Raw genomic sequence first — 12,870 nt, forward strand, 5'->3', positions numbered from 1 at the left:
TGACTGCTCTAACCTGTTACTATGGCCGCCAAAATAAAAAACAACAGGTTCCACCACGCACTGCTCACTCACGCGACCGGTGTGCCTCGGGTGCAAGCGTTCCTGACTGACTGCCTGACCTGAATTTGGCTTGTGATGCCTTCGGCGGCGCCCTGGGAAACATTTCCTCAGCTCATGTGTTAATAACAAGATATTAACAATGATAGAAAGGTGATCAGATGCTTTGATTAGCTAACCAGTTAGCAACAGCTGATATTATCTAAACACAGAAGCGATCAGGTGCATCAGTGATGAAATGATTACTCGACAGCCAAATTGAGTACATTAAAGACAGTAAAGAGGAGACATGATCTAGGACGGTATTACTGCTGAAACCATCAAGTTGTAAGGTGCCAAACCGATTTTGGCATCTTGATTGTGGGGGGGAGACGAAAAACACACAGCCTCCAAGAAAATCGCAGCCGTTTTACTTTGGGGAAGCGCCATGTTGAGTAACTTGAGTAACTTAAAACTTGAAAAGGGGGCATGGTAGCCTAAAGGTTATGTCTGTTTGGAACTGGAAGGTCAGGAGTTTGAAGACTTGAACTAGCTAGGAAAATCTGGGTGGTGAAAGAGAATAGTGTGGCCAACAGCAGAAGACTGTGACTGTGAGCAGGTCCCAGGGGTGAATGTGTGTTACTGTATAGAATAGATAGGTGATGAGATGAGGCTTTAACAAGGTTAGGTTGAAACCTATTATGGGTGTGCTATGGCCGACCAATGGTATAACTTCAGGAAAATGGAATAATAGATGACAGAGCATGGAACGTAAAATTCTTAGTTAGTTGTTGTTGTTATTTTTATTATTATAGTATGTTAGGGGTTATAGTATAACAAATAGAACATAGGCTAAATAATTTTCTGAAGACTGGACGGTGTGTGATGTGTTTATATTATTATATTATACTTTTATACTATTAGGCTATACTTCTCTAAACATTGCTGTTGCTCAATACCACCCAAGACAGCATTATTCTCTGATTTTTTTCAAGTGACACAATCTTTTATTCTGAAGGCCAAAACCACCTCACTTGCTGCCCTACTCCCATCTCACTAGTAAGTATAATCGATGCATCACGATACGGACGTTTGAATCGAATCGAAGACAGATGAATCGTTGAATTCTTTATGTTTAAATTTCTATTGACATTCAGATTTTAAAGCCCTTTCTAAGTAAAAAAGGGAGTTGATATTTATCTGACTGCTTGTCACACTATGCACTCTAATCAAAACGCTGCACAAATCTCTCTCTCTCTCTATTCAACAATTCTCAACACTCCATAGTCCCAGCGTGGTATGCAGGCACTTTTATAAACTTTGGCTGGGAGGGGCCTAGGCACGAGAGATGGGCGGGCTGGGTTTTGTGACGTCACTGATCAAGCTACGTCACTGATCAAGAGCTCTGCCAATAGAAAGCCAGGAAAGTTTGAGTCTACAGCTGGCCTTTTTGCCTTTTTGGTTTGTATGGAACTGCATAGGTATGTGAGAAGAGAAGAGGAATTACTCAGATTTACAGTAAATGTCAGGACTTTGACCTGGATTCATCAAGAACACAGTTAATTTCCAATATATATTGATTTACAGCAGAAAAAAGTGGAAAAAGTATCTCTTTAACTCAGAGTGCCAATGACGACTTTAGTCGTCAATTCAAATAGTGACGTAGAGTGCCAAAGACGACTAAAGTCGTCAATTGCGTTTTTTGACGGGGGGATGTCGATCTAAGCCTATTACATCGCCTCTTACAATATGGGAGCTATTGAATGTGTCTAACCTATTTTACAGAACCCTTAGGTGGCGACAGTGCTCTCCAGATAACAGAAAGGCAAGGAAAAAACAAAGAAGAAGTCGTTGGGGAAACGGAAATCGCATCGCATCCGTATGAGCAGCACACAACACCCAGACAGACCCAGACAGCAGGACAGGATTGGCAAACGCAAGCCAGAATATCCGATGCCCACCAGCAGCAAATCAAGACCAGCAAGAAGCTGCAACCAGCAGCGCACGCAGGGGCCAGCGCTGCTGGTTGCAGCTAAAAAATATTATTCTGCCAAACAAAATTCCCTGGCCTTCACTGTTTTATTGAAGGAAATTATTTTTGAGGTGTGACTACATTAGAAAATATTAGCTTCAGAGTCAGTGATGTGCTTGAAATGTTTAATTTCACAAAAGGCTCATTATCTCAGCTTCTAGAAAAAAATTGCTGTTTTTGGTTAAATCAAGCTATCTTCTCCGGCTCATAACTAAAGAACGGAAAATGGGATCAATAAACTTTTTTTTGCAGATGATAGAAGAGAGTCTCATCGTTCTTTGTGCGTGTTCAGTGTTTACATAATATCACACAATATTCTGTGGGCCTCGAGAAATCACTGAAAACGCTCTGAAACTCTGGCACTGGGAGCGTCCGTTCTCCAAAAGTGGCTGGCACTCAATGAGTTAATTGATGAAAAAGTAGCCATGTGCAGTAATAATACAGAAAATTGAGGATACGTGGAGTCGCAATACTTTCAGCTGTATCGAGATTAGGGTTGTGCGATGTCATCAAAATAGTTGTTTTACAGTGAAACATCGTTTTGGGTGATGGCATCGTCATTGACGGGTGGGGGTGGGGGTTGTGGGAATAATTAATGATTTATTAAGTTGCTGCGTTGCTGTAATGCCATTTGGCTAGCCGCTGCAATGCGTTCACGTTAACAACAGGACAGCTGAGCCTGAGCTCTACATGATACCAGCGGGCTTGAATAGGCTAATAGCCTCTGCTCTGTGCTACAGCACAGAGCCAGGCGACTGAAGTGGGCAGTGGCTTTCACTATCAGCAATTTGAACGGCGCAAAACAAATAACGTTAACGTTACAGATCCTCACCAACAACATGTGTGTGTTGAATTTAACTGGCTGTCAGAAAACTGACTGAATGATTATATACTGGCTGATATAACGTTAGATTTGCGTGGGCTTTTGAACCTAATGTAATGAGAGAGAGTTTAGGAGAAATGGCTAGAGAAAGGGGTGGGGGAAAAAATCGATTCACCTAAGTATCGCGATTTTTAATGTCACGATTTTTTGGATCGATCTTTTATTCCAGAATCGATAATCGCAAATTAAAAAAAAAAAAAAAAAAAAAATTGGTGCTTGCAGTCAGGCCACTCACTGAACAGCAGGCCAGGCGCCGCCTACTGGTTTACTAGTGGTTTTATTACTTTATTAGTTAGTCTGAAGTAATAATTACACTTCAGGGTTAAAGTGGGTGCATCTCATTGTAAAATTGGACTTCAAACGGCCCAAATCTGGCTTCAAACGGCCCAAATTTCACGCGCGTTGGCCCATATCGGCCTGGCCTGCTTGGTATCTAATGCCCGGCCTGAATTATGATCCCAGTCCGCCCCTGTTTTTAACTATATCGCCCAGCCCTACTCATGATATATAATATACAGTCTCTAGTGTATGATTCAACTTTTCCCATGTTCTAATCTAGTGTAAAAAAGCAAACAAACTGAAAAAAGAAAAGAAAAAAATAAACAAAAATCGCAATAAATCGTAATATCGAATCGCAATAATCGTAGAATCGCAATACTTAAGAATCGCAATATAAATCGAATCGGCACCCAAGAATCGTGATAGTATCGGATCGGGAGATAAGTGAATCGCCACAGCCCTAAACGCAGCTGCTGTATCTATGGAGCGACTCCAACTTTCACTTTGGAAACAGGCGAGTTCAATTCACAGTTGAAGACTTGTACTCACTTTGTGTTGAAAACAGGAAAGAACGTTAAGTTTCTTCTTTGTCTTAAAAAGTTTTCACAACACAGCCGACTTCTCATGCGCGGGAGATGCCCCAGCAACATTAAACAAGCGCAGCCAGTTCAGAAAAGCACTAGAGCGGAGGAGGAGGCAGAGGAGGAGGAGGAGGGGAGGCTTCCCTGAACTGAACTGGGTGCACTTGTTTAATGCCGCCGCCGCGTCCCCTGTCCACGGTAAGTGGACTTGGCCTCCTTTATTATTAAAACGGCACAATTTTAATTCGAACAGATAATTAATTACGATGATCCGATGTAGAAGGCTCAGAGGTCGATGGGGGGTCGGCCCATCACGATGGTCGATGCCATCGTCCATCGTACCAACCCTAATCGAGATGCATCGTGGAATCGAATCGAAGACAGATGAATCGTAATCGAATCGAATCGTGAGGCCAGTGAAGATTCAAAGCCATGGTTAGAATATCGGTTCAGCACGTAACAGGATGTGAGCTACCAGAACTGCAGGAACTGTACAACCAGCGGTGCCTCAGGAGGTCCCTGAAGATCATCAAGGACACATACCACCCCCACAACAGCCTGTTCTCCCTGTTACCCTCAGGGAGGAGATACAGGGTCCCAAAAGCACGAACAAATCGCCTGAGGGACAGTTTCTTCCCGCAGGCCACGAGACTCCTTAACACACACAAATAAACAATCATGTAGTAGCTGCTACCATTACATATGATAATTATGCCTATGTTATTTGCACCTGTGCAAACAGAATGTTTAATTATGTTTTAAGGTGTCTATGCTAGAAAAGAAAAGGAAAGGTTTACTGTTATTGCTTGTTGTTTCTCTTGTTTTACTGCATCTATATGCCCTGTTATTTTGCACTGTTATACTGTTATTTGCACTATGTTGTAACGGAGTCTACAGCACAAGAATTTCACACGTGATACTTGTACTACGGAGTGACAATAAAAATCTTGAATCTTGAATATCCAGAATGACACAAAACACGCCATTCTCTGGACACGGAAATGAACAGCCGTTCTGCTCTGTTCCAAATACAGATTGTTTCTTTTTATTTTTTCTGTATGCGCACATCCACAAATAATCGCATGGAGAGCCTTAACGAGCGTTAATGAGCCATACAAGTGGGGGGATAGAGTTTCTGCAGGCAGACTAGCGTGGATTTCTCGACGGAGAAGAAATCCACAAGGTAAACACTGTCCATCTGCATACATTACCAAGATTATAATGATACAAAGCAGGTTGAAAATCGACAAAGCCTTCCTTTAAAGTCACAGCGTTACTATGTCGTTTTGCTGTACTGAAGTAAATTGTCTGTTCTCTACTGCAGAGTTGGTCTGGAGTCTTAGTAATGTTATGGTTCAGCTGCAAACTGGACACACACACACACACACACACACACACACACACACACAAAATGCTGTCACAAATTAATTCCACACATCCACAGTTCTTTGTATGTACATGAACATGCAAAACGGAGGGTTAAGAGCTAAATGGTAGGGGCAAAGGGTGTATTGGGATTGGGCCCATATACTGTAACAGTTCACCTGGACCAAAAGTAGGTTGCCCCGAGCCCCCATTGTGCATGTGCGTGCACTACAGCCGGCGTAACCAATGATGACTCCCCATCCCCATGCCTAAACCCAACCAATCATCACTCCTCGTGTCCCCCTGGCCAATCCATTCTAGCATTGACAATTTCGAACAATCATAACTCCCCATGCCATGCCTAAACCCAACCAATCACCACATTTGATTCACATTGCCATGACAGAGCCACATTTTCAGATAACGGGCTGGCCCCGCAGCCACAAAAACACATGCACACTCAGTAAACTTTCCATAGACAAAGCTCTAAAATATACATTCTGCAGTGGAAAACCAGGCTAACTTAACTATCACTCACTCAAATACACACTATATAGCTAGTCTTCCGTGCAATTGCAAGTTACCAATACCTACTACATTAACTAGCAGAAGGGCATTATCTTCCCTCAATGATCTTCATGGAATTTAACACACAGTAGCTCCTCGTTGCTGTTCATGTCATTCTATATCACAGTCTTCAAGTTCCAGCACAGCCGACTGAGCGTAGCACAGCACTAGACATGCATGTCCATTGTAGTGAACACATTCCTTCTGTCTCATATACTCTGAAAATAGGCTACAGAGCACTGAGCAATTAAGGCAGATGATTTAATCTTTTCCGCTGCTTCTCCTTTTACACAGGACAAGAAATGGTGCAAGTGCAACTGTTAGGCAATTCGAGCACATATCATTTCAACACATCAACACTATCCTGTCCTCCAAATTTGAGGTCAGAGGTTCTGGTTGCATAACACCGTTGTCAGACTCACACTACCAGGGCCAAGTTTGATATCACCGTTTATTAATAGACTTGACAGGATTGTCCAACCAGATCATGCCTGGATATTGATAAGAGGAACTTGAACTTTTACAACCTACAGGAGGGAAATGCATATGGTCCTCACATGTTATATTCTGGGGTTATTTTCTCACAATATAGCCTGCTTGCCACACTATTTACATTTAGGTAACTAGGTATCTCACAACAGCCAGTTTAAGATGATAGCCAGGTTTGTGATGCTGTGTGAAATTCTATTAAAAAAACGAGCAGCAATGACAACGAGACTAACTGCATATTTAGGGCAGGGCAGTGAATGGGGGTGCAGTAGTCTAGTCATGTTGCAGCACGAATAGTATCTATCATTATAAACCAGTTGAAGCTGAGACAGTGTCCAACTTCATTCAACATGCATGTGTTAATTACTGGGTAGGTTTGCTACTCTACTCAAATCAAAATAAAATCCCTGTGCTAATAATGATTCTGCCACCACAGAGTCATTATTAAATATCTGGAAAGGTTTGACGGTGATTCTGTCCTTTTTGCTGTTTGTTGATGTCATGAATGATTTTAGGTTTTGATGGAATGGATGCATGTCAATTATACCGGACTCCATACACTACTCATCATTCAGTGACAGTATTGCAACAAAAAACAGGATCAACAGTCATAAAGTTACTTTGGTTATTATGACAGGTAATCATATAACAGGGCTAAGGTTAGCCAGGAAACGTTTGATTTTACCTGTCTGCCTTCTTCACACGAAGTAACATTACCTACTGTTGATGGATGCCTTAGTTAACAAGAACTGTGCACCCAAATGTGCAGAAATGAAAGCAAGCTAACGTGGTGAGCTGTTTAACTTGACAGCACTGGAGATATGTCTGCTCTTCGTTGGCTTTGGAAAGATAGGCTATGTATATTAAGCTAACGCTAATAACTAGTTGAGCTAATGTTATACCTCGATTGACAAAATGACACTAACGTCAGTAACTAGTTTATGTAATGCCAGCTTGCCTGGTTAACTGACGATGGTTAACATTACGTTAGTTACCATTACATAACCCCTGCCTTTTTGGGATGTAACGTTAATGTTAGCAGTGACCATTGTAAACGCCCATTGACAGTGACAGTTGCCTCTTCCAAGCTAACGTTAGCTTAACCAGCTAACGTCCAGCCACACGTGTCTCAAAAAGATACGAGTCGGATTTAACATATTAAGCCTATTAAGTGTATAACTAGTTAGCTTGTAGCTAAACTTACCATTTTTTAGCTCATGTTTCACAGTAAACATGTCACCTTCTCTCGAAGATCCCTCCATCGGGGATGGCATCGTAATTTCGTATTCCAATTAACGTTATGTTCAAAGATGCTTTGCCAGCCACATTATTATGTTAGCCTAGCAAGTTAGTTTAATAACTTGAAAAAGCGAAATTATTTAGCAAATACCGCAAACGTCCTTGATCTAGGCACCAAACTTAGAAAATATGTGTTGCTAAACCTAGCAGCAAGCAGCAAGCCTAAAGGAAACACTTGCTTCTTACACCACACCACCACTACCACTACTACCTTCGCAACCAGGCACCCCTACATCGGTGATTGGGGTTGCTATGTGAAAATCTAACCTCTGATTGGACGTTTTGGTGTTGCCGACAGATATACCCGCCTCCATCTAAAGAGTTCTGCTGCCTTCATGTGCTCCTCGTATTCTGACCATGCAAGTCGTACGACTCAAGAGTATTTCTGCACCATGCAAGACCATTTCTAGGTAAGCCCACATTGGCTTGCCTTTTGATAGTATCTTAATTCAGCTATGAGAAATGTCTCACATCTGTAAAGTGTGGCAGCAAGGGCAGTGCCTCTTGCTTGAACATTTTCCGGCAGTGCCTGAGGGCAGCATGACTCATGATGACTGACAGTGAACGGTAGATGGCGGTATTGTAAAGAAGTAAATCACTTGTTGAGAACCGTTGAGAACATAACGTTCAGAGTTCAGAAACCATCAATATCTTCCAGTCAGATCAGGTGAAAAAAATATATGCAGAAGACATTGAACGCTCATACATCAACGATACAGCAAGGTCATGATTGCATTAACAGGCAACTATTATCCCCGCCCATCCCAAAACCTGGAATCAATTTGATTTCAAAGACACAGATAGATAGATAGATAAATAGATAGATAGATAGATATATAGATAGATAGATAGATAGATAGATAGATAGATAGATAGATAGATAGATAGATAGATAGATAGATAGATAGATAGATATATAGACAGACAGACAGACAGACAGACAGACAGACAGCCTACATACATAGCTAATGTGCATGCATACATACATACATACATACATACATACTGTACATACATACATAGGCTTACATCTCTTTACTTCTGCATTCATTGTTCCACATGTCTCTCCACCTGGATATTTTCATAACCCCTGCAAGTCACGACATGAAAACATGCACCAATGGAAATGGTTTGTGTTGGGGATTGTTGCCATAAAACAGACCAGCTTCATCACTGAAGGAGACATGATGATCTGGAATGTCTGTAATGTGCTCAAAAAAGTACAACTAGTTAGGCTGTAATTATGTAGCCAATTTGATTTGATTTCACACAAACTATTGCTGTATTGGTGTACTCTGCCTCCGCCTTGAGGTAGCATGCTGTCATTTCAATCAGAGAGACACATTTCTAGAATGACAATGATTTATTAGATGATTAGATACATGAGCCTGAAGGCACAGAGATATAGTTTTGGCGATTAGACTCCATCATGACGTCATCTTGATTATGACGTCATGATCAGCAGGGGTAGATCAGCCAGGAATAGGAATGAAGATCCCCCCCGTGGAGTCTAGACCTGGTGGTGGTGACAGATGAGGTCTTGGTGGCGAAGCTTTTGAATCTGAGATCTCAGAGGACTGGAGGAGAATGGGGTGGAGGCGGGTCGCAGGAACGTACTGAAAAGCAACAGATCACACAGAGAAAGCAGAGAGCTTTTAGCTTTGACAGCTTGATGTGATAGGCTGAATGGGAAAAGGTGTCTTACTCTGATTGGCCTAAAATGAACGATACCTCCCACAAACAGTGACGCTAGATAGAAGCGGGAAAAGGGGTGATTGATGACGTAATTTATCAATGAGTGGGCGTGACATTTAAAAGGTTTTCTCCTGACAGGGAAAGATGTGAATGAGGACAGGAGGGATGAATGAGAGCCAGTGACAACTAAAGGGTTTCTCCTAGAACAGGAAAATGCAGGTTGATTAAGAAGTGGGTATGAGAGCTAGTTATATCCTGAGAGTGAAAGAATGAAAAGTGAGTGAATGAATGACATTAAGGTCTCTCTTATAGAATTATCGCTCTAGCTACATTTCTTTCTAATATACATAAGTTTGACTCCCAGCACACAAAATGTATTGCACATAATCCCCTTGCTCTCCCTCATCTTTCCTATTATTTCCATTGTGTGCTCCCTCATTATATATATATATGTATATATATATATATATATATATATATATATATATATATATATATATATATATATATATATATATATGAGCATGTACTGTAAGAGAAGACTACTTTCTCCTCACAGAGCAACTGAAACAACGTTATGGTCGGTCTGATCCGCCTTCCACTGTTCGTCATCGCCTCAGTGAACTCCGTCATCAGAAAGAATCCTCAGCTGAGTTTGCTGAAGAAGTCCGCCGACTTGCCACTCTGGCCTACCCCGGGGTTGACCTAGAACTACAGGACCAGCTGGCAGCTGATGCATTCCTAAAGGGACACCACAACCAGCGGGTCGCCTATGAAGTGATGAATGAAGATCCCTCCACACTCGCCGAAGCTCACAAGCTAGTGGAGGCCCATGAACACAACTATAGGGCAACCCTGAGCCGAGATACTGAAGGGAGAGGGAAGGTCCGACGCATTTCCTGGGCAGACGAGAACCCTGAAGTGGAGGCAGCCTCACCAGCAACACCACCACTGCAACAGGACGTCCATGCAATGGAAATTAAACAACTCAGGGACCGGGAAGTCCGAATGGCAGATGAAATTAAACAACTTAGAGACCAAGTGGGGCAGCTGCAATTCACCATTACATCCATGGCTACTGCCAACGTAGCCCCTCCAAGCCTGGCCCCATAATTTGGACAACAACGTGGGAGGTCCCCCACATGACTGCCGAGCTTCCCCAGTACATCAAGCCCATCTGCCAGTCAAAAGGCTACCTGCTATCACTGCGGAGAAATTGGCCACTTTAAGAGAGACTGTTCGCGGTCGCCTAGCCCCAAGAGGCAGGAAAACTGGCCAGGTCCAATGGCGCGGACCTGGCCAGCAATGCAAGCGGCCATGTTACACCACCTCAAGAACAAATCTCCCAAGAAAGTCAAGAAGTTGCTCCAGCTGCACCCGCTGCTGCCGCCCCGGCTACAGCGGCCAAACCCGCCAAGAAGACGGCGGGAAGCCGAAGAAGGCCGGCCCCAGCGTCGGTGAGCTGATCCTGAAAGCTGTGTCCGCCTCCAAGGAGCGGAGTGGTGTGTCTCTGGCCGCCGTCAAGAAGAGCCTGGCTGCAGGAGGCTACGACGTGGAGAAGAATAATGCCTGGGTCAAGATTGCCATCAAGAAGCTGGTGGAAAAAGGTGCTCTGCTGCAGGTTAAGGGCACCGGGGCGTCCGGCTCCTTCAAGGTCCCCAAGGCTGAAAAGGTGAAGAAGCCGGCTGCTAAGAAAGCCGCTCCTAAAGCCAAGAAACCTGCTGACAAGAAACCCACCAAGAGCCCCAAGAAGAAGACTGCAGCTAAAAAGCCAGCAACTGCCAAGAAACCTCCCTGGAAAGGGCCCTGTCTCATTACCAAGTGCCTAGGTCGAGTTCTCCATCAAGTCAGAGAACAAAGAAATAGCAGAATCCACATACCTGGGTGGGACACTCACTGTTGCAGAATGATGACGAAGAGGATGCAGAGGAAGATCCACCTGCGCCGCCTGCCTGCACAAGCTCTCCTGGAAGGACGCAGACCCCCATCAATCCTGCTCATCTGGGAGACACATCCAGTGACGACACACGTCCTGCCACCCCTGCGGTACAGAGTCACTACAGGCCTGCTGCACGTCACCAGATAAAGTTCAGTAGTATTGCATGCGTTCTGTATTGTGTGACTGTAATTGTACTGCACTTAGTTAATGTAGCCTTAGGATGCTGAAGGGATTCAGCAGTCTAGGGGGGGTGGTGTAGGGCGGGTGCATATTCAGCCTACAAGTCCCAGCCTACTGTCATGACGAGTCATGAGTTTACGAGGGAAAGTAATGTGTTCTTATTGGTTCCCGGTTAGCAATAGCGTGACATGGATAGTGTATGGACCATGGTATGGACGTGCGAGTGAGCCTTCCTCCGTCTGTGCCAGGGACTCGCGGACTGACAACCATAACAGTTGTATCTGAGTTATATAGAGCACACCTGCTGTTGTTGATAAGTGCCGATCTCGTTCTGAGTGCTGTAAACCTGGCATTCTGCCAGTAAAGCTACTGAACTGGATATCCCTTGTCGTGGGACCCACATGCCTCCGTCATAACAAGTAGTAAGTCCTCGACAATGTGTGTGTGTGTGTGTGTGTGTGTGTGTGTGTGTGTAATGGCATAAGCAATAAAAGGGGTTAAGATTATTGTTCCAGGTGAGAGCGTTCAGTAATTTTCTCTAGTTTATTTGAGGTTATTTTATTGTCTTTACTTGAAATGTAGCAATGTTCGTTTGTTAGTTTATTTTTATTTTTATTTTTTTAATATACACTTATAAAACGAAACGGTAATGCTTTAGAATACAGCCTGCAAATAACCATGTAACTACAGGGTAACAAGACTGTAGTTATAGTATAACTACAGGGTAACAAGACTGTAGTTATAGTATAACTACGGGGTAACAAGACTGTAGTTATAGTATAACTACGCGGTAACAAGACTGTAGTTATAGTATAACTACGGGGTAACAAGACTGTAGTTTTAGTATAACTACGGGGTAACAAGACTGTAGTTATAGTATAACTACGGGGTAACAAGACTCTAGTTATAGTATAACTACGGCGTAACAAGACTAGTTATAGTATAACTATGGGGTAACAAGACTGTAGTTATAGTATAACTACAGGGTAACAAGACTGTAGTTATAGTATAACTACGGGGTAACAAGACTGTAGTTTTAGTATAACTACGGGGTAACAAGACTGTAGTTATAGTATAACTACGGGGTAACAAGACTCTAGTTATAGTATAACTACGGGGTAACAAGACTAGTTATAGTATAACTATGGGGTAACAAGACTGTAGTTATAGTATAACTACAGGGTAACAAGACTGTAGTTATAGTATAGTATAACTACAGGGTAACAAGATCTGTACTTATAGTATAACTACAGGGTAACAAGACTGTACTTATAGTATAACTACAGGGTAACAAAATCTGTACTTATAGGGTAATTACAGGGTACCACACCTGTACTTCTACAGGGGTGCGGGCTGTATTCTGAAGCTGTGTCAATTCGCCCACACTTACATAGTAACTAGAGTGCAACTACAGGGGCGCGGGCTGTATTCAGTAGGGGACCAATTCTGCACTTCCAGGCCAAGTACAGGGTACCACACCATTAGCCTGGGTAAACCCACCCCCCACGTGACCTGCTCTCAGACC

The 12,870-nt window shown here is 43.1% G+C and overlaps 1 protein-coding gene across 2 annotated transcripts in view; it reads right to left on the reverse strand.

The window, feature by feature from the left end:
• The window catches only part of rps6ka5 (ribosomal protein S6 kinase, polypeptide 5), a 45,361-nt gene extending 37,873 nt beyond the window's left edge, over nt 1-7,488 (reverse strand). For both annotated transcript variants that reach the window (XM_083632488.1, XM_083632487.1), the window contains exon 1: nt 7,437-7,488. In XM_083632488.1, the coding sequence (XP_083488614.1) occupies nt 7,437-7,467 (31 nt within the window). In that variant the 5' untranslated portion in view covers nt 7,468-7,488. The remainder of the gene's footprint in view (nt 1-7,436) is intronic.
• Between the last annotated feature and the right edge of the window lie 5,382 nt (nt 7,489-12,870).

Source organism: Poromitra crassiceps (genome assembly GCF_964638095.1).
Source record: "Poromitra crassiceps genome assembly, chromosome: 3".
Taxonomy (NCBI): Eukaryota; Metazoa; Chordata; class Actinopteri; order Beryciformes; family Melamphaidae; genus Poromitra; species Poromitra crassiceps.